Here is a 17,688-nt window from a genome sequence, read left to right as displayed (position 1 = left end):
CAATGGGTTTGACCAATTCGCTATTAATTTTGATCTAAATTTTGTTAATTTCGGTATATGTTTTATGATCGAAAACTTTGTCGTTAGGTTCAGGCCAATTCTCTTATATGCAACCTACTTAGTCCAAGTGATTTATATTTAATTGCCTGGTGAAATCGAATTACTTTTTTAATTTAAATATTTAAGACCATTTAAGTAGCTACCATTCTTTTACATACTCATGTTTTTAAGGGAAAGATGCCACGATTTTTTCTATATCTTTTTATAGCGTAAAGGAGGCTAAAATTACAGATCTCCATCCCTCAAAGGCCTATAATAAAACTCTACTATTTTGCAACCTACAGCACTCCATGAGTACCACGTCGGGCCTCGTGGGTCAGGCCAACTACATTGTGACTGGTTTCCATCTTAAAACATTGCTCAGTTGCAGCTCGGAGTCAGGAAGTTGGCGTGATACCCTCGTGCTGGGTAAGCATGTAAACGCGTTGGTTGGTCGTGTGCCTAATCTGTCTCCGGTTATGAACGATTGTCGTCTCACCGAACTATGAGAATGAAGGATCAGAGAGTGCACCTGTATTGCGCACATATTTGCACATTATAATATTATACGTACCTGGCTGATCTACGTTGAGATTGGCCGCCGTGGCCGAAATTGGGTACGCAGGGTATACATTTCCTTCACTCTGTAACTTCTGGCAAGTCTGTACATACATCGTTTTTAAACCCAGCTTCGTTTTATGTTACATACTCTAGGTCTGATTCCATTTTATAAATGCTTATCTTTAACCAGAATGGTCTTAATGCATAAAACTTTTATTTGGTAATAAAATATTAAACGCACGTTATTTATTTTAGTTGTACGATTTTTAGTTAACACCATTTAAATCAAACCGATCGCACATAATAAAAGTAATAAATAAAAATAAAGGCAATATGATCAGCGCTATTGTTGACGTTGATGTAATCTTTCTTTCTGGAGTAGGTTAAAATAAGAAATATCTACCAAATAACGAAAATACTTAAACATTCTGATGTTGTTTAAAATTTCATTGCAAACTAACGCTTGTTCTAATGATGAAGGAAAAGTTCTTGAAGAAACTTGCATATCTGAGTTCTTTAAAGTAATTTTTGGAGGATTGTGAAGTCTGCCAATGTGCACTAAGCTAACGCGTTGAACTAAAGCCTATTCCCTACCAGTAGTAGAATAGGCATGTGGCCAGAAATGGGACAGTATATCATACAGGGCTAATATGCTAATTGGTGCCATGTCATAAACATGAATGCAAGTAAAGAATAATAGTTTTTTTTAAATGTACCGTTATTATCATCGCATACGAGTCACAATCGGGGGCACAGGTTAATTTCTCCTTTCTATGCAAATGTTTATATCCTACGTCATTCTGTTGAGCATTGCAGACGATTGTGAACGTCTGGACCGAGCGGATTGTAAAAAAACATGGGGTTCCTTGAAAACAGAGACGCTGGGTCATTACCCACTATACCACAGTTTTTTAAAGGCAAAACTGTGTTTATCACTGGAGGATCAGGTATGTGCCGTGTTTTCTAATTAATTTGTCGAAATCACAAGACTAGAAGAAGAATCAAAAGACTAGAAACCACTAACTGTAAGATCATCCGTCAATATACCAGAAATCCACCAAAACAGATTTTCTGGCGAGCTATTATTGGTGTTAGGAACTTGATCTGGCCGTGGCCTGACGTATTCCATCTTTCCGGGCGGCTCAATACCAGGTCCTAAGGCTGGTGAGCCCAACATAACTGTCCACTTGCCTCTCATTGAGTCTGGGCGGTATGGATAAATCACTTCGTCTGGGAAACAAGAAAAAGACCAATATAATTGTGCTGACCGTCGTGAGACGCAGTCTTCCTTACGACCATAGTAAGGTAGTAGTTAGGAGAGTCACCAACTTCTAGAGCCAGGATAAAAATAAATCCAGTCAGATTATATCACCCAGTAATGCTACTACTGCAGCGATAAGAGATTTTTGTTGAAATTCCAGGGTTTATCGGCAAGGTCCTGGTTGAGAAGCTCCTATATTCATGTTCAGGGATCGACAGGATCTACCTCCTGTTGCGGAGCAAAAAGAATGTCAGTCCAGAAGACAGACTCAATGATATTTATTCTACTGCCGTAAGTAATATGTCAATATAACCGTTAAAAGGGGTGTACGATATTCTTTTATGTCAGATTATATAGTTTAGTTGACTTCTACTAGCCACGTATTTGGGCTGTAGAGTGAGTAGCGGGTTCGATTCTGAAAGAAACATGTGTTTTGCTTATATGATCGACACGAATTATCCACAATAAGAACGTCAGGTAGGCGATTGATCAGCGACACTAAAAATACGAGCCCTGCTATGTATACTCTTCCACTGCTGGTTAAAGGGCTCCTCTATAACTAAGGGGGATTAGATCTTAGCCCACCGCGCTGGCGTAATGCGGCTCTGCAATCTTCAGAGAAACTGAGATATTCAACATAGACGATAACGTGTTGTGATACAATGATATAAAGTTGTTTTTATGATCATAATTTTATTTATTGTTAAAATATCTATTGGTCATAACACTGTTGATATTCAACTATTTTAATAGTCTCGTTTCAGTGTCGTCATTGTGTAGAGTAGGTTTATTTTAGAGCCGAGGTAGCTCTAGTTTTATGCTATGAATATTTTTTCGTTGAAACTCTGTCTTTTAAAGAGAAAGGTGTGAGTTCGCGTACAACATAATCTTTTCCTGAGTGGTCTATAAAGAGATTTCTGGACTCCAAATATCATTTGTAATCCCTATTTTTTTCCTTAAAGAATTTAAGACTGGCAACGCATTCGTTATATTTGTAATATGATTTATTCTGACATCTATCTATTCATATTATAAAACAAAGTCCTTAAAAGCTGACTGTATGTAGGTATGTGATCAATTTTCTTAAAATCTACTGAACGGAATTTTATGAAATTTGTTATGGAGATAGTTTAAGACCTTGGGAAGGTTATAGGCTACTTTCTATCCAGACGAAACTTCGCTATATATTGATATAGCGGGACTTTTATCCCAGAAAACTCCTTCACGCGGGCGAAGCCACGAGCATGAACTAGTTTATTTATATAAGGACCACAACTACAGGAAACCACAGCTAACTATAACATTATAATACAATATAAAATTATAGTTGTTTATGAGTGGCGGAAATTATTTAACAATGTGTCAAAAAAACGTCAAATCCAATTTTATATCGTCCATTTAGTTGTGTAGTAACATTGTTATAAAATCTTGCATCAGGCTCACACATTGTAGGCTGTAGCATTATAAAGATGAACTTTTAAAATATATTTCCACTGTACTGTTGATTAATTTGACCTTTGGATGATCAGCATGTTTATTTTAATAAATTAATAAATTTGCATAATGTTATGAACTTTGTATTGTATGAAAGGGTGACATCTTGACTTTAGACCTTTACATACTGTTATACCCATAATCTGAAAACGTTTATTTATTTATATTTTTAAATCAGACTTATTAGATTTTTTCATATAAGGTTCACATAACGGTTTGTTATGCAAATGGTACTTAATTAGTTTATTTTTTATAGTGTTTCGACAGACTCCGCAAGGAGAAACCAGGCATCTTCGAATCGAAAGTGTTCGTTATCTCTGGAGACGTGATGGAACCAGGATTAGGTATGGAATTGGATTGATTTGGAGTGCGATTATATATTTTACCGAAACGTCGAACGCGGCAGAAGTCGCGGATAAAACCTAAGATTATAGAGAGGCCGAGTTTGAAGATTGTTCGTTTGCGTTAATCTTTATAGCCTCTTAAAATATTGTAATATTCATAAATAAAACCAACTCTCTCTCACAACGCAGTTTAAATTTTAGGTCATTATTAATATTAATTGGTATTTGTTTTTCATTGTTTGAATTTGTTTCAAATGCTGATGTTTCTTTAATTTGCAATCGGAGGCGAATAATAAAACGTATATTTTATGTCCACTACCTATTGAATTTAGTTTTCTACAATTTACATTTATTAACTTATTATAATGTAATATTTTCAGCATGGTTGTTGTAGTTGTTACTAATAATAATATTCCAGGCCTCTCTGAGGAAGATCGAGCTCTTCTAATCAACAGAGTAAACATTATTTTCCATGTTGCTGCGAGTGTCAGGTAAAAATTCTTATTTTGACGAAGTTATTGTAATCGTGTAAGGTTGCTGCGGTTCAAATACATTTATAAATTTTATTTTAATGAACCGTATTGGCATGCATATATTGTAATCATTTGAACTGCGTACTTAAAGAATACTACATGTAAATGTTTTCTAAAGTATAATATTAATTTCATATTTTTAGATTTGATGACCCTATGAAATTTGCCGTGAAACTGAATCTTAACGGGACCAAGCAGGTTGTGGACCTAGCGAAGAACATTGTGGATTTGTCGGTAAGTATAACTTGTGTGAGCCTTTGTGGGAGAACGCTGTTGGACGTTATAGTACGATTGAACCATCTATCTTCATACACCTGTTTCTTATTAGCCGACTTCAAAAAAAGGAGGAGGTTACAATTCGACGTGATATTTTTTTTTTGTTTGTTACCTCAGAACTCGGTTATTTATGAACCGATTGGGAAAATTCTTTTTTTATTCGAAAGAATAGTTCTCCAGATTAGTCCCATAAAAAGCAATTTTAATTAGGCACCGACTCCAAAATTGGTATTCAATATATACCTGTTATGTGACTTTATTTTTGGTTTTAGTGGTTTTGAAGGCGGTTTAATTTTTTGTTAAAATTATTTTTATTAATTTTTATAGCTAATTATTACCACAGGAGGATTTATTAAGACAATGTCGCTTCGTACGTCCCTTTTTATCGGCGTTCACTCTTTTTCATGTACTAAAATATTTTTTAATAATACGCTATGTCCTTTTGATGCAGAAGTCTTTCGTCTTTCTCAATGTAGGTATAAATAATATTGCCTACATTGATACTTAAAGTATGAGGTCCACTCCGCACACTCTCCGAAAAAATATGGTATACGTCTTCTCTTACTCCACAGTCGGAGCATTTTGAGGGATTTGATGTCCCACAAGATGTTTTAACATATTTGTCGGATATGCACCAGTTAATATAAAAACAATGTTAATTAACGTGATAATCAAACCGTTGCATATTGTCCCGGGATAAGCCCTTCTATGCATTCGTTGTATCAAGGAGTTCCTATTGCTACAGCGCGGGCGAAAATACTACGATGTTTTTTAATTTATTTCTAATTTGATCCAAAAAAATCCAAAAAACTCCAAGCTTCTCGACTGGAAAATCTATTTCTAAAGATATTAAATTCTTAGGTTCTGGTCCACGTGTCTACTTCTTACTCCAACACGAACCGCGAGTTGATAGAGGAAGTGATCTACCCAGCGCATGCCGACTGGCGCGACACCCTGGCGATATGTGAAACTCTTGATGAGCACACCATACGCCTCCTCACTCCTAAGTAAGTGTTGTCTTTAAGAATTATGCAGTCGCACACCGACAAAGCCTTGTTAGTTAATATAAAAAAATATATGCAAAGGGCGTATTTTATATGCACCGATTGTTGTCGGTCAAACGTAATTACTTAAAACGCATATAATAGATTATTGACTGCCTCGGTGGCCTAGTTGTCATTGTACTCAGTGCGAGTACGATTACTGCGCTGAAATCCTGGGTTTGAATCCCGGGTCGGGCCAAAATAAACGTGATTGGGTTTTCCCATCTTAAAAATTACTCAATCGCCGATCCCAGTCCCGAAGTTGGTGGTGTGATATCCCGTATCGTAGCTTGGCGTCGGAAGGCACGTAAAGCTGTTAGTGCTGCGCCTGATCTTTCTTCGGTCATGTCAGAAATGCTGTGTATTGCGCACACATTTGTGCACTATAATATCTCCTGCATGCCTCAACACCGTTGAGATTGGCCGCCATATCCGATATTCGGCTAGGAGCGTTTTATTCATTCATAGATCATTTCATCCGTGAAATCGCACCCCACCACCTTTTGAGCGGGGTTGTGGGGCAAGGGGATTGATCTAAGCTTTTTCTCTGACGCTATTCATCATAGTGTACGTGTGTACTCATGCTGCTTACGCACACTGTATGCGATTAGGGAAAGTAGTCCGGCGCGTTGAGGATGAAATCGTGTATATTATTGGAATATCTGTTCTCTCACATACAAAACCCTTAGTCCATAAGCTACCTACTGATGGACTGAGAGTCACTGTTGTAGTTTTGGTGTCAGAAAGAAAGGGTTTATGGTTCTAGTGGTGGTGGTTATGAGAGTAATAAAATTGAAGTGCTCATGAAAATTATAAAGTACATATATTTTTATTATTGGACCGTCTATTTTGTTCTCTTCTTGTTTCTCGGCGGAGCTAATTCTATAATTTTTTCTGATTTTTATTCCAGATATATAGGGGAATTGCCCAATACATATACATTCTCGAAACAGCTCGCAGAGCACGTGGTTTACGAGGAGAAGGGTAAACTGCCCGCAGTCATCGTCAGACCTTCAATCGGTAAGAATCTATTCCTGAACCGTAGGTACGATAAAAGACCTATAAATTTACTTCTAGAATATTTCTTTAAATCCGCTGCAGTTACTTTCGCATCTGTTCTCCTATTCGTAATTGTTTTGTGTATATTTTGTTGCGTTTCTTTTGCGAAAGATTCACGCCTAATTTTTTTCTAGTGATTTCGAGTGCTGACGAGCCTATGGAAGGATGGATCGAAAATTTCAACGGACCTGTTGGTATACTAGTCGCTTGTGGAAAAGGCAAGTTTCTAAAATATGTTTACACTGACTTTTAGTTACAACTTGTATCTATATTAGTAGGTTTCCCTTATATGAGAATCAGCTAGGGATCATGAGACTCAGGACCTGTTTCACAATGTTTGAGTAAATACTTAAAATCGGCAATATTTAACATTCAGGCAACCATTATTTTGCAGGATGGACGAAGGCATTTTGTATTTGATCTTGTTAAGCACATGAGCTAGTAGCCTTTGGGAATAAATTCGTTAACTTATTTATTTTCAGGTATAATGCGGACGCTACACACAAAACCCGATCTTATTTCTGACTACATACCGGTAGATCTATGCGTCAAGAATATTATTGCCTCAGCTTGGGCTAGAGGTACTAAGAAGTGAGTAGCTTTATCGGAATACGGTTTGATTATGTACATGGTGTTCTTTTTGTTCCTGTTTATGTACACAAGAACAAAAAGGAACCTTTTCAGAACATATAATAATTATAATTGCTTGTGAAATTATAGTCACCAATAGACATTTATTTCATCATCTTTACCTACGAAAGGGTGTTCAATCTTTCATCAATAAAAAAAATAGATGTCCCTATTTTTATTTTGTATCATTTGTTAATTTGTTCGATTTATTAAAATAAACAGCCGTTAATAGAAGTCCTTTTGCTTTTTCTTATAGATTAGAGCCAGAAGATGATATCCAAATATATAATTGCTGCTCAGGTGATTTGAATACCATACTTATGAAGGATCTAATAACCATGGCTAAGGATGTAGGCGCCAATCTGCCGATTAGTGGCTCCCTCTGGAGTGTAGGAGGAAGCATTAGCACTTCAGAAACGATTTATTATATACGGGTATGTTTATGAAATTACTGGTTTGTCTAATTGGTCACGTAGCGTATGGTTTTCTACCTTTAAGAATATCTATAGGAATTATTGGGCAGTAAAGGGATATTTAAAAAAGACGACTTGAAAAAGGCGACGGTTACTGGATGGATGCAGGCTGCTCAAGACCGGGATGGTTGGCGCTCACTTGGGGAGGACTACGTTCAGCAGTGGACGGAGACAGGTTGATTGATTGAAAGGGATATTTGTCCAGATAGGCATCAAAATTATGGCGCATAACGTCATATATGTCACTACACTAAAAAAATGCAATTATTTTAAATTTATTTTGCATTGTTTCAGGTGTTACTTCAGCACCTTCTACCAGCATTATTTGTAGACTTACTGCTGTTTTTACTTGGAAAGAAACCGATGTAAGAATACATGGTTTACTAAGAAAAATAGAATCGTGTCTGAAATACGTTCCTAGCCTTATATTAATTTCCTATTGTTTTCAGTTTGATCAAAGTCCAACGACGAATCTACATAGCGAATCTCGCCCTCCGCTACTACATAACCAAGCAATGGACATTCGACAACACGAACTTCGTCGCCCTCAGATCGTTTTTAAAAGAAGAGGACAAACATGATTTCTATTACGACATAGAGAATCGAGATAAGGTGGAATATTTCACCAAATGCTGTATTGGAGGAAGGAGATATTTGCTAAAAGAGAAAGACGAAGATCTACCAAAAGCCCAGGCACATTACAGAAGGTATTATTTCTGTTACGGCAGTTTTACCCTGGCGAGTGTTTTTATCCTCAACTAGTTCACCCGACAGACGATGTCTTGTCAACTATGAATTTGCAGTGCGCATTCTGTCAATCGCTGAAATTAACTTATCTTAAATTTTCTAATTTTCCGCTCATATAATGTTTTCTTTCATTGAAATTAAACTAATTTTCGGATTCTATCGCGGTGCTAGTATTTTATTTTCTCCCGACGTTTCGAAGACTTTGCAGCCTTCATGGTCACGGGGGGGACTGAGGTGTTGTTCATCCGTAAAGTCAAAGTTACAATATCTACCTACATTTTACAATTATACAACTTTTTAAATTTTAGCTGTTGGTGGTCCGATCTACGCAGAATGAGCTCACAGTGTCTTGAAGTCTGGCAGCCGGTCTTTTGGGTTCCGATTTAATTAAATGTAGAACTGGATCCCAGGCTTGTGCAAGCTTCCAACCATCTTCCCTATTGAAATTAGGATGTTTTATAATTTCAATAGCCTCGCGAATCATCCTAGGCAGGAATCGGTGTTCTTTGGCGAGGATTTGTGGCTTGTCTAGTCGCAGATAATGATTGGCGCCTCCCTCAGAGTGTTCAGCGACTGCAGACTTCGTCGAGCGTCGGTGTTTCACGTCAGCTATATGTTCTTTTACGCGGGTCCCTATATTTCTTTTTTGTTTGCCCGATATAAGAGAGGCCACAGTTGCAATTTATTTTGTATACTCCCGGTTCTTGTAGAGGTATGTGACACTTGACAGGTGGTAAAAATTGACTAATCTTCTTAGGCGGCTTAAAATAAGTTTTTATGGAAGCACGCTTCAAGATGTAGCCAATCTTGTCGGTGACTCCTCTTACATATGGTAATACAACCGGAACACGTTCAACTGTGGCTGGTTTCACTCGGTTTCTGTGACGGCGGCGTGGAATTTGGAGCTTGTTGTCTCGCAGTACTTGCTTGACATGTTGCAGCTCAGCGGCCAGGTGTTTCTCGTCACAGATTCCTTGTGCTCTCTGAAACAAAGATTTGCCCACGGTAGCTAACTGTTTTGGGTGGTGATGAGATTCACCGTTCAGATATTTATCAGTATGGGTCTGTTTCCGATATACAGTATGACTTAAGGTCTGATTAGGATTACGGATGATTAAAACATCTAAGAAAGCAAGAGATTTATTGTGTTCTAACTCCATAGTAAATTGGATTTTATTGTTGATGGAGTTAAGGTGATTTAAAAATGCAGTTACTTTATCAGATGGTAAAATTGTGAAAGTATCGTCTACGTACCGTTTATAAAACCTTGGAGTGACCGGGGGACTGAAAATATAATGAATGCAAAAATAAACATATAATAAAATACAACAAATTACTATCAAAATTAAATGTCGATAATCTTAAAAACACCGAGTGTAGGAATGGAACGTGCGCGACCATAGATAAGATACACTCCCGCGCAAACCATGGACAACGCGCAGTAATAAATCTGTCAAAACAAACATTGGACGAAAACACAATTCAGGTTTTATCGAAAGGCTTAAATTTTGCTGTTACTCCACGAAGGATACCGTATGAAGACATTATTTGCAATGTTGAGAATAGTCTCTTCAAAAATAACTTGAAACAGGAAGATTCGGAGGCGATACGCCAAGACATTTCGTCAATTTTGCGTCAAAAGAAAGTGCCGAAACCAAATCTTCCAAAACACGAATATATCGCTTTAAAGAACTTGCGATCGATGAAGGACCTTACCATTCTCCGTGCAGATAAAGGAAATGCGACAGTAGTAATGGATACGTCAGACTACAATAATAAAATGGAACAACTTTTATCGGATGTAAGTACGTATAAAATAGTCAAATCAGACCCGACTACTAAAGTATTAAAGGCTACTAGCTCTTTAATAAAAGATTACTCCGATAAGTTAAATCTTGACGTAAACTTGCTCGTTCCTTCGTGTGCAAAACCGCCTAAACTGTATGGGTTGCCGAAAATACACAAATTAAATGCTCCGCTACGTCCCATAGTGAGTCAAATCGACACACCAACCTACAGATTGGCTCAGCACGTAGCAAAAGTGCTTTCACCACTTAGAGGAAACACTAGAGCGTCTGTGAAGGATTCATACCAATTTGTCAGCGATATTAAAGACCTAAAATTAGCTGACAATGAAACTATGGTCAGTTTTGATGTCCAGTCTCTCTTTACGAGCTTACCAGTACAAGATTGCATCAGAATTGTATCTAAGAAGTTAGCAGAGAATAACATTCCTGTGGAATATGCAGAACTACTCCAACATTGCCTTACATCTGGCTATATGTTGTGGAATAATCAGTTCTATGTACAAGTTGAGGGGGTAGCGATGGGCTCCCCTGTATCTCCGGTAGTCGCCGATATATTTATGGAGGACTTCGAGGAGACAGCCCTGAGTACAGCCCCGGTCACTCCAAGGTTTTATAAACGGTACGTAGACGATACTTTCACAATTTTACCATCTGATAAAGTAACTGCATTTTTAAATCACCTTAACTCCATCAACAATAAAATCCAATTTACTATGGAGTTAGAACACAATAAATCTCTTGCTTTCTTAGATGTTTTAATCATCCGTAATCCTAATCAGACCTTAAGTCATACTGTATATCGGAAACAGACCCATACTGATAAATATCTGAACGGTGAATCTCATCACCACCCAAAACAGTTAGCTACCGTGGGCAAATCTTTGTTTCAGAGAGCACAAGGAATCTGTGACGAGAAACACCTGGCCGCTGAGCTGCAACATGTCAAGCAAGTACTGCGAGACAACAAGCTCCAAATTCCACGCCGCCGTCACAGAAACCGAGTGAAACCAGCCACAGTTGAACGTGTTCCGGTTGTATTACCATATGTAAGAGGAGTCACCGACAAGATTGGCTACATCTTGAAGCGTGCTTCCATAAAAACTTATTTTAAGCCGCCTAAGAAGATTAGTCAATTTTTACCACCTGTCAAGTGTCACATACCTCTACAAGAACCGGGAGTATACAAAATAAATTGCAACTGTGGCCTCTCTTATATCGGGCAAACAAAAGAAATATAGGGACCCGCGTAAAAGAACATATAGCTGACGTGAAACACCGACGCTCGACGAAGTCTGCAGTCGCTGAACACTCTGAGGGAGGCGCCAATCATTATCTGCGACTAGACAAGCCACAAATCCTCGCCAAAGAACACCGATTCCTGCCTAGGATGATTCGCGAGGCTATTGAAATTAAAAAACATCCTAATTTCAATAGGGAAGATGGTTGGAAGCTTGCACAAGCCTGGGATCCAGTTCTACATTTAATTAAATCGGAACCCAAAAGACCGGCTGCCAGACTTCAAGACACTGTGAGCTCATTCTGCGTAGATCGGACCACCAACAGCTAAAATTTAAAAAGTTGTATAATTGTAAAATGTAGGTAGATATTGTAACTTTGACTTTACGGATGAAAAACACCTCAGTCCCCCCCGTGACCATGAAGGCTGCAAAGTCTTCGAAACGTCGGGAGAAAATAAAATACTAGCACCGCGATAGAATCCGAAAATTAGTTTAATTTCAATGTCTAACATTCGCGTAAACATAAGAAATCATTATGTTTTCTTTCATAAGATCGTTCTCCTGACAATAACAAACACAACAAAAAGAAATAGTGAAATCGGTCCAGCCGTTCACGCGTGATGGCGTGACCAAGGGAAATAGGGATCCATTTATATATATATAGATATGAATTGCTGCTTTTGTTTCCAGGATGGTCATAATCGACAAAGTGGTGCAAGTACTGTTCTTCGGTGGTTTGATGTGGTGGCTCATAAAAGTAGGGGCATGGTACTTTGGACAGCGCCGTGCAGTGATTGTGTGATAAATAATTATATAATTAATTTTCTAGAAATATAATAAAATGTACGTGTTGTATTTTTTTGTGTTCGATTTTAGGTGTCTTTTTCTCTGTAAAAATATGTGTGCGGTATGAAACAAAAATGACCTATTGTTTCATATTTTGATAGCCTTATTCTGTGCTTTTTTTACATTAATATAAATCGTTTAGTTTTCATTATAAAAGTGCACCACCAAAAGTCAGTGTTTTTACTTTTAATTTTTATACGTTACTACTCTTAATATTTAATTTTGTTGTAAGTACTCAATATTTATTGTTGTACTACAATTATAAACGTTAACAAAATCGTTAAGGAGGAAATAAAAAGACAGTGTAATTCTTCATTTTATATTCAATTATTAAAAAATGCTTACATTTATATTCCAAGTACCGAACGTAAACAATACTTAAAAGTTATCTGAGGTTATTTAAAAACAAGCGTTTTCACGCCGCGTTTTATTAACCGTTGATGTATATTTCTTTGTATGATTAAATGCTTTATACTCAGCATTGACCTGGAAGATTAAATTAATAAAGAATGAGCCTATTTGGACTCTATCAGAAAATTAATAGTTAATAATGTCTCTCCTAAGGTTGCTAGTATATTTTACCTCAAAAATATAAATAAATCGTGGCGTCAAAACGCCATTTTCGACGATTCTTAAACTAATGGAAACGTAGCTTATATAATAGATATAGTCTAAATTATCACAATAAAATTCGTTGCGGTCCATTCCTATGTAAATAATTGCAGCTGTTTTTAATAATTATTTCATAAACAATGCTTCTCTTATAATTAAAATTACATGGACTTTTGGACCCACAGAAGCTGAAATTTAATTTTTGATGTAACTAAAAAATAAATTAAGTTTCAGCTTAACACTAATTAATTACTACGAAAATGTAGTTACAAAATTTAATTATCACTAATTGTATTACGCTAATTTGTATGGCTAGATTTTGGTCCCGAATTTTTGAAGCCTATTAATATTGTCAAAATGTATCAAAATATTTATTGGACATGGAAGTCATTAACCGCCGGCACCGAACCAAAAAATATTAATGGGAAATGCAACTTTGATTTCATTTAACTGCGGCATCAGTCACTGGAACTATATTGAAACATGAATACTTGCCAAGACCAGAACCCGTATTAGTACGCTAAAGAATGTCGTGAAATATTTTAATAACACAAATTATTTGAATATCTTTTGTACGAGTTATTTAACTCCTCATAAAAGGCAAGACGATTGGCAAGAGCTTGCAAATAGCAGATATAAATTTACTAACCAACGTTATTTAGTACAACTTTTAAAGAAAACAAATCTTTGAAATGGGAATGACGTTTAAACTTCATACGAAACAACATTTTTTTCTATTTGCCCTTTCCCCAAACTAATGTGGAGTTACTGTAACACTTTTTTAACCTTGTTATATAGAGAATTTGGATTCGCTGTTAATAAATCACGGAGGCGATTACATACAGCCTAAATTTTTAGAAGTATTTTATGTTTCATTGTTTATTTTATTATCAAACTACGTGATCGGAACATATTTCACGGTACCTATAACTAATAAATAAATAAAAAGAAGGAAATGCTATAGAGATCTGTGGAGTAAGAAATACAATATATGTTGATGTGTGATCGGTAGCCTGCGACAAAAAATTGTGCAGTGGTTTTTTTTGCTGGAATTGTATTTCGTGCGTTTGTAACGCGCGCTTACTAAAATGATATGATGACATTTTGTATAATATATATTAATAATTCGGACCGAGCTCTAAATGTTTTAGTAATGCTTAATTCTAATTCAAAGATGGCGCTACTATTTTGATATATACATTAAAGTTTAATTATTATAATATAAATTAATACAATTTTAGTTGTCTATCAATAAAATTGAATTTACACAGTTTGAGGCACTTGTTGAAAGTAAATTGCAAACTTCACTGAAAATGCGTGGTATCACATTTCTATTTGAGCAAATGTCAGTCAAATCATCGAGTTCGTACATTTATTCGAGTAGGACGTATAGTAATTGCTTTACTTTGTATAATAAATTCGATTATTTTTTAGTGATCTAAAAAATATGATTCATACAATATATGTTATTTTAAATTTCCATGATTAGAAAATTATCTGACAAAACAATTACCAAAAATCAATCGGAACTACATGATCATAAAAATCACAATCGATTTTACGTCCCAATATTACAATTGTTAAAGGACACAATCGATTATTCAGCCTAGGGCGAGAATTGGCTCAACCAATTACACCCAAAACTCAATCGGCCAAATGCACCGAACCCTTCTTCTCACTTAAATCTTTTACCTTCGACGGCTGCGGCTTTACATCATCAAATTCACTGCCATCATCAACAACTTCAAGATACTTGCAGTCTTCATCACTATCGGACTGATTCACAGCCATGTATTTGTCTAGATCGTTTGAATTTCTATTATTTTTCATTTCATCTCTGATTATAGTATCGTAGATTCCATTTATTTTGTGATTGAGTTTTAAAATTTTTTCATCTAAAGGTGCTTCGCAAGGGGCGTAGATTCCATTTGGTTTTTCGCTCCAGGGGTCATTGGGGAAGTTGTTTTTATCCAGGGACTTGAACATGACCTTGAAGGTCAGGATGTAGACGGTGAGGAAGATGAGACAAGCGCCAGTGACGAACAAAAGGTACATGGCCACTTGTTCAACGATTGGTAGCACGTTGAGGTAGAGTTTGAAACGCTGCTCCAGAGATGGCGGTAGTGTATACATTCTCTGTAAAAAGGCAAAGAGTAACGGTCTTATTCATAATAAAACTATCAGAATTATCGGAAGTTTATCTGGGCGTTATCGGAGGCATGTAAAAAATTGGTATTCATAATGGTTCAATTGCGCTAAAAGTCTCCGATAAAGATGCTTTAATTTATCGAGCCTAACCCCCGTCTTTACACCTATGTTAAGCGTTCGATAGCAAAAAAATGGCTGACGTCGGTCAGCTGTTTCGTGTTTGACGCTTGTTGCCAAAGTCAGTCTGTACTTAGAAGTAAACAACATTTCGATCATTTTCGTTTTAAGAAATAATTTTATTTAGTTACGTATTAAAAATGCAAGCTAGGCTGCTTTAGGTAGAAAAATGTCTCGTCAGAAATTAGATCCGTTTTCTCTGGATAATTATGAATTCCGTAAACGGTATTATTTTTCCAAACATACGGCTGCATTTATAAGTGACTGATAGTCCGCGAAGAGTTGCTGTTTCACCGTATAGGTTGTGGCAAATCACCAGAATTGCAAGTATTAATCAACTGTATTGACATGTTGGGATCGTCATGAGGTAAGTTAATTCTATTCCATATTTATACAGACTTCGGTAAATACGTATACCTAATGATGAGCTACTTTTAGGTTCGTTTTCTTAATAGATGTAAGATGTTGGACACCTCTATGGATTATCTAAAGCCACTACCAGTGGTATACTATGTAGCAAAGTGGAGCGTGCGCTCGTATTACATGCTGCAGATTATAATTATGCCCCACTTCTTTTCAGAGGAACCCTTGTTAAGGTTGGAATTTCACCATGTAAAAGACTGCCCATCTATAATTGGTTGTATTTTCTACACCCATATACTTAACAATAAAAAATATGGTTGATGCAGGCTAACACTATATAGAAAAGGATATTATTTCCTCAATCTTGTTGTTCAGGTAAGATTTAAAGGTTTGTTGTAGGTGAATTGTGATGCTAATCTTCAGATCAGAGATATTGTTAGATGGCAAAGCAGCACTCATAACTCCCGGATATTGCAACAAGAACTTTGGTGTGTGGAAACAGCATTTTCAATGCCTGTTTCATGGCATATCTTAAATTTGGCAATGTGAAGACTACTATTGTGGCTCTTGCAGTGTTACACAACATTGCAATTGCTCAAAGAGAGATATATGCCACAGAACAGTGTGTCCAATATTGAAGAGGTGTCAGTATCAATTATTATCATCATTGACCCAAAATCTAGACTAAAGTTGTTCACACTGAAAGGTAACTAATTATACAACATAATTAAAGTTAGTCATTGTCATTTATTTTTATAAAATTTATATTTTTCTTTTATTAATATATCTCAATTTTATTTTTTTATTTCACTGGAGCTCATTGTCCATCTGAATAGCATGCAACTCTTTTCTGTGTTGCACTTCTATTGTTGCAATTTATTCTGCAGATGTGGGACAAACCTGAAATTATGCAATGTATAAGCATTCAACATAATTTGAAATAAAAAAAATGTTTATTCAAATATACAACAGTAGTATCCCACAGGATTATAGTATAAATTATAAATTACTTAATGATGATTTGTTAATACCTCCCTTATATTTCCAGGTGGAGGTGGATTATAATATAATAATGCATCATATGCATGCCTTAATCGGTGGTCTTTACAAATTGTAAATCATATTTGATTATATGTTGACTTGTCATAAGAGCCTTTTATATATATGCCTACATGATAAATAAAGGTTTTATTTATTTTCCATTTTACATTAACTAATAAAGACCTCAAACATATATTTTACTTATGACCTACCTAAAACAACAATATCCTACATGATTATAGCATAAAATGGATACATACATATCTCCTTTATATTTTCTATTGGAAGTGAGGTCTGAGGAGGCACAATGAACATTATCTACAAAATAAAATTGATTTATTCCTTTTATATTTCATTGTGCTGTTTTAAACTTTATTATTTGTGCTGAATGCCACCAGGGTACATAATCACTATTTTATATTATCCAAATATTTTATTTATATGAATATTTTAAGAGTGGCTATCATAGTGCGTATTGTTGGACATGCGCAATGCATGAGTAGCAATATTACATTTCAGTTAGCACAGCTCCCCAAATGAATCTACGACACCTATATGAAATTGTAGTTCGTGACGACATTCACGTTCAAGAATTCATATTCTTTTTAGGGAAGGTTTTGGTTAGGGAACGGGTTCATACCCGCTCCCTAATCAATTTCTTCAACATAATCTTGTAAAAAAAGTAATAGTTAGTAATGCAGGAATGCATATCGCAAACGTTCAAATACAGAAAAGAGCTGCACCAACCTTGTCTTCCTCCAACTACTTTTCACTTCTCTACCATTTTATCGCAATTTGCTGCCTGCGTTCTTCCAAGTTTTACAAAGAATTTCGAGAACAACAAATAAATTTTCCTCCTGTATTTATTTTATTTACTTTTTTGACAAACGCCATTGTGACAATGACAGACAATTTTTTTTATTCTCTGTTTCCAGAGACAAAACTTGGTAGTAATTGGTAGAACTTATTTAAATTATTTTTTTTCTACGAAATGG

At 36.0% G+C, this 17,688-nt stretch overlaps 2 protein-coding genes and 1 long non-coding RNA gene across 5 annotated transcripts in view; 1 reads left to right on the top strand and 2 right to left on the bottom strand.

The window, feature by feature from the left end:
• The first annotated feature begins 1,413 nt into the window (after positions 1-1,413).
• LOC115446357 (putative fatty acyl-CoA reductase CG5065) lies at positions 1,414-12,364 on the top strand. The gene is made up of 13 exons (XM_030172979.2): positions 1,414-1,547; positions 2,022-2,152; positions 3,612-3,699; positions 4,118-4,190; positions 4,376-4,466; positions 5,370-5,515; positions 6,462-6,571; positions 6,745-6,828; positions 7,093-7,201; positions 7,497-7,674; positions 8,008-8,078; positions 8,163-8,420; positions 12,197-12,364. Exons 1-13 carry the CDS (start codon positions 1,457-1,459, stop codon positions 12,306-12,308), a joined length of 1,542 nt encoding a protein of 513 aa, XP_030028839.1. The 5' UTR covers positions 1,414-1,456; the 3' UTR covers positions 12,309-12,364.
• Positions 12,365-12,657: 293 nt separating this feature from the next.
• Positions 12,658-17,688, bottom strand: part of LOC115446359 (scavenger receptor class B member 1) — a 61,015-nt gene continuing 55,984 nt past the window's right edge. For all 3 annotated transcript variants that reach the window (XM_030172982.2, XM_030172983.2, XM_030172981.2), the window contains one exon: positions 12,658-15,100. In XM_030172982.2, coding sequence (XP_030028842.1) covers positions 14,609-15,100 — 492 coding nt within the window. In that variant the 3' untranslated portion in view covers positions 12,658-14,608. The remainder of the gene's footprint in view (positions 15,101-17,688) is intronic.
• Positions 16,449-17,584, bottom strand: LOC119190950. Its single transcript, XR_005113307.1, has 2 exons — positions 17,441-17,584; positions 16,449-16,552 (listed from the first exon to the last, which is right to left on the bottom strand). It is a non-coding gene; the product is annotated as an uncharacterized LOC119190950 (long non-coding RNA).

Source organism: Manduca sexta, chromosome 28, assembly GCF_014839805.1.
Source record: "Manduca sexta isolate Smith_Timp_Sample1 chromosome 28, JHU_Msex_v1.0, whole genome shotgun sequence".
Classification (NCBI taxonomy): domain Eukaryota; kingdom Metazoa; phylum Arthropoda; class Insecta; order Lepidoptera; family Sphingidae; genus Manduca; species Manduca sexta.
Note: the sequence above shows the minus strand (reverse complement) of the source record. Positions and strands in the feature narration are given on the sequence as shown.

Excerpts from the sequence above, each read along its gene's own strand:
- LOC115446357 (XM_030172979.2), top strand. The coding sequence starts at position 1,457 with ATGGGGTTCCTTGAAAACAGAGACGCTGGGTCATTACCCACTATACCA. Across the intron at positions 4,191-4,375 it reads CATGTTGCTGCGAGTGTCAG|ATTTGATGACCCTATGAAAT; the intron begins GTAAAAATTCTT and ends TCATATTTTTAG. Across the intron at positions 4,467-5,369 it reads AGAACATTGTGGATTTGTCG|GTTCTGGTCCACGTGTCTAC; the intron begins GTAAGTATAACT and ends TTAAATTCTTAG.